The sequence below is a fragment of the Trachymyrmex septentrionalis genome, unplaced genomic scaffold, assembly GCF_001594115.1.
Source record: "Trachymyrmex septentrionalis isolate Tsep2-gDNA-1 unplaced genomic scaffold, Tsep1.0 scaffold14, whole genome shotgun sequence".
NCBI classification, from domain to species: domain Eukaryota; kingdom Metazoa; phylum Arthropoda; class Insecta; order Hymenoptera; family Formicidae; genus Trachymyrmex; species Trachymyrmex septentrionalis.
Window position 1 is genome coordinate 4284278 of NW_017304543.1, and position 3068 is coordinate 4287345.

General features: G+C 39.1%; 1 protein-coding gene across 1 annotated transcript in view; it reads right to left on the reverse strand.

Moving 5' to 3' along the window:
• Window positions 1–3068, reverse strand: part of LOC108745484 — an 8330-nt gene that overhangs the window by 4792 nt on the left and 470 nt on the right. Inside the window, exons 2-3 of the mRNA XM_018481661.1 lie at window positions 1343–2079; window positions 566–965 (exon numbers count right to left, since the gene is read on the reverse strand). Of these exons, the coding sequence (XP_018337163.1) occupies window positions 572–965; window positions 1343–1983 (1035 nt within the window). The 5' untranslated portion in view covers window positions 1984–2079 and the 3' untranslated portion in view covers window positions 566–571. The remainder of the gene's footprint in view (window positions 1–565; window positions 966–1342; window positions 2080–3068) is intronic.

The window sequence follows — 3068 nt, forward strand, 5'->3', positions numbered from 1 at the left end:
CATTTGTCGGTATGAAGCTTTTTTAAAGGAGAGGGTTCTCGATGAGACAAAAAAACGTAGGAGAGACCGTGACATCCAAGTGTCATGTCGGCACGTACTTCGCAAAGTGGTTCGATGCGTAAAGTTTATTTTCGGGCTCGACACCGACGTAGCACGTGTTCAGAACGAAGCGTCGAACACGAGTTTCCACTTGGCGGCATTTCCGCGACGCGGGTATCACGTGTGCATCCTGAATGCATCGAACATGCAACTCGTGACACTCGAACGAACGCCTCTTTATCATGTTCGTTTTTGTGCAAAAAACGTATACTGTCTGTCGAAACTTGAGCAATCTCTATTATTAAATAATTACTTTTTCATTCACTCGCGCGATTGACAAGAATATAAGATAAAAGATATATTGCGATAATATAAAAATAAAGGATTTTTCGTTAAATAATTCTTACGATAAAATAATATATTATGTAATAGCGACTTTTTCTGTAATTGTCATTGAACTCCAGACTCTCTCTCTCTCTCTCCCAACTTGAACACGCAACTTGAGTTAAACTCGTCGGGAACTTACCTATGGTTACACGTGCGTTAGCCGTTGCGTGTGCTGTTGATGGACGAGTCTTCCCTGTTCCTGTTCCCACCAGCTGACTACATCCATGAATTCCCCCGTCTCAGTGATCTCTTGTTTGTAGTAGAGGGCTCCGGAGAAGGTCTCTGGGCTAGTCGCGTAGACAGTCGTCGTGCCCTCTTCGCTGTCTCCGGCACCGCTGTAGGGCGATAGAATCTGCGGTTCTAAGTTCTCCTCGTTCTGAGCATAATACTCCGAGGGTGGCGAGGCCACCGAATTTGGCGATAGTCTAGAGAAATTTTGTCCACCGGTTATAGTTCGTGGTTCTAAGTTTTCTTCGTCTCCAGCTGAAGATGCGTAGTAGTCACGTGGGGATGGAATAGCAGTCCGGTGGGGAGATAGTCTATGGGGAAAAAAGGAATAAAATCAATATGATTAAAGAAAGACGTAAAGACACTACTTTTTGTACTTTCACACTCAATTTTACACTTAATTGTATTATTAAGTTACAATTAATTCCAGCAAATGCAGATATATAATGGCTATGTAATATACATATAGATAAATAAATGTATATATTTTACGTCATCTATGTTACATAGCGATTTATGTAATTTGCTGGAATATAATTTTATCTATAATAATTTTACGAAGTAAAATAGAACCACGTGTTTTGTTGTAAATTAAATTCTATTCAATCTCTCTCTCTCTCTCTCTCTCTCTCTCTCTCTCTCTCTCTCTCTTTCCAACTATTCTTTTAATTCAACATGCAGAATTTACCTGGATAATGTAATTTTTGATTTGGCAGCATTCTCATCCTCTTCTTCGTCCAGTTGTTCCCTCTCGTCATCTTCTGCGGCTAATACATCGTCCTCGAGAACAAGTCTCTCGCCAGAGCCGTTATGAGTCGAAGAGATGACGCTGCTAGTTGGAGAAGGAGCGCACTGTATACCGACGGTCTTGGAGTCATATTCAACGCCGTCAGCTTCTGCCAAGAGCCTCTGAAGGCCTCTGATGTACTCGACGGCCATCCTAAGAGTCTCTACCTTCGACAACTTTTTACCCCTGTCGCCATAACCCGCAGCAATGTGGCTCGGAATGTGTTGTCGCAAGGTAGCAAATCCATTGTTTACTTGTTTCACGCGATTCCTTTCCCTCGCGTTTCTTCGAGCAACAGCCACAGGAGGTGGTTGTCCATTTTTGCCGTGTTTTTTCAGTCTGGTAGGATCGTACGGGGGTAACACCGTCGTAGAGTTCGTCGCGTTACTGCTGGCATTGTTTTTTGGGACCGCCAACGTTGATTGATTACCAATGATATTGTTCTCGTTATCTTGTAACGTTCGCAGCAACATCAATTGTTCTTGATCATTGCCGCTTATCTGTACTCTATTGCAAAACACCGTTACCCCCATGGTCGCCATTGTGCTCGTTTCAACGAGTACTTTTCGGTGACACGAATCAGCGTGAGTTCTTAGAATATATGAATGATCATCGAAGGTCCACAATTTTGTTCCGAGCTGAAAAAAATTAATACTTATTGTAAAGTTTAACATTGTAAGTAATTTTTTAAGTGATTAAGTGACTATTTCCAAGAATTGTTGAATAATAATGAAATCTAATAAGCCAAATAAAATTAAAGGGAAGTAGAAATATGATTAATATAATGTTTTTATATGAAAAATTATGCAGTATCTTGATAAATTATACTTCTATAAAGTATATTGTGTTTAAAATATTATACCGCGTAATTTCCACAATAGTGTTGATTAAACGAGTTGCGTTAAGAGACACAGCAGACTCAACCGGTCGATAAACGATACTAATGCTTGTCGAGGACGAATCTAATTGCTGAGTTTATAAATAAAACGTATTCTCTTGTCGGAGACAAAGACGATTATCGATAGTAGCCGTTCGACGATGCCACGACTGGGCGATCAATTTAAATCTGAGTCAAATTTGATATGTTTACAAGAAAAAAGCGTTACAAATCTATTGTATAAAGACATAAGCCCTTTTAAATTATGATTAATATTATTCTTAAATATTTCTTCTTCTAAAACTAGAACATACATTTAATTTTCTACTTTACATAGTTTTTTATCTTCTCAAAAGCTGACAATTTGAAATAAAAATGCGTGAATGTTTTGTTGTAAGCTTTTATAAGAGCTTATAGCTTCTTCCTTTACTAACTCATGAAGCTGATGACCCAAACCGAGATCTAATTGTCTCGCTGCCGGTCGCCACGGCTTAAGCAAAGTATGAGGTCACCGTCTATTCTTCTCCACGACGGTCGTCGACTCCTCGGAAACTATTATCGAGATATTTCAAAACAAATCTGTCTTACGTATATTATCAATATATTTTTAACTGAAAAAATGTTCCTCCTTCGATATCAAGCATCGTAACTCATTTCTAGGCATGTTAGTCGTTTGCACTCGACTGATTGCCGATTGACATAATTCGAAATAATTTTTTAAGTGAAGAATGATCGCTTCGCTAATTATAA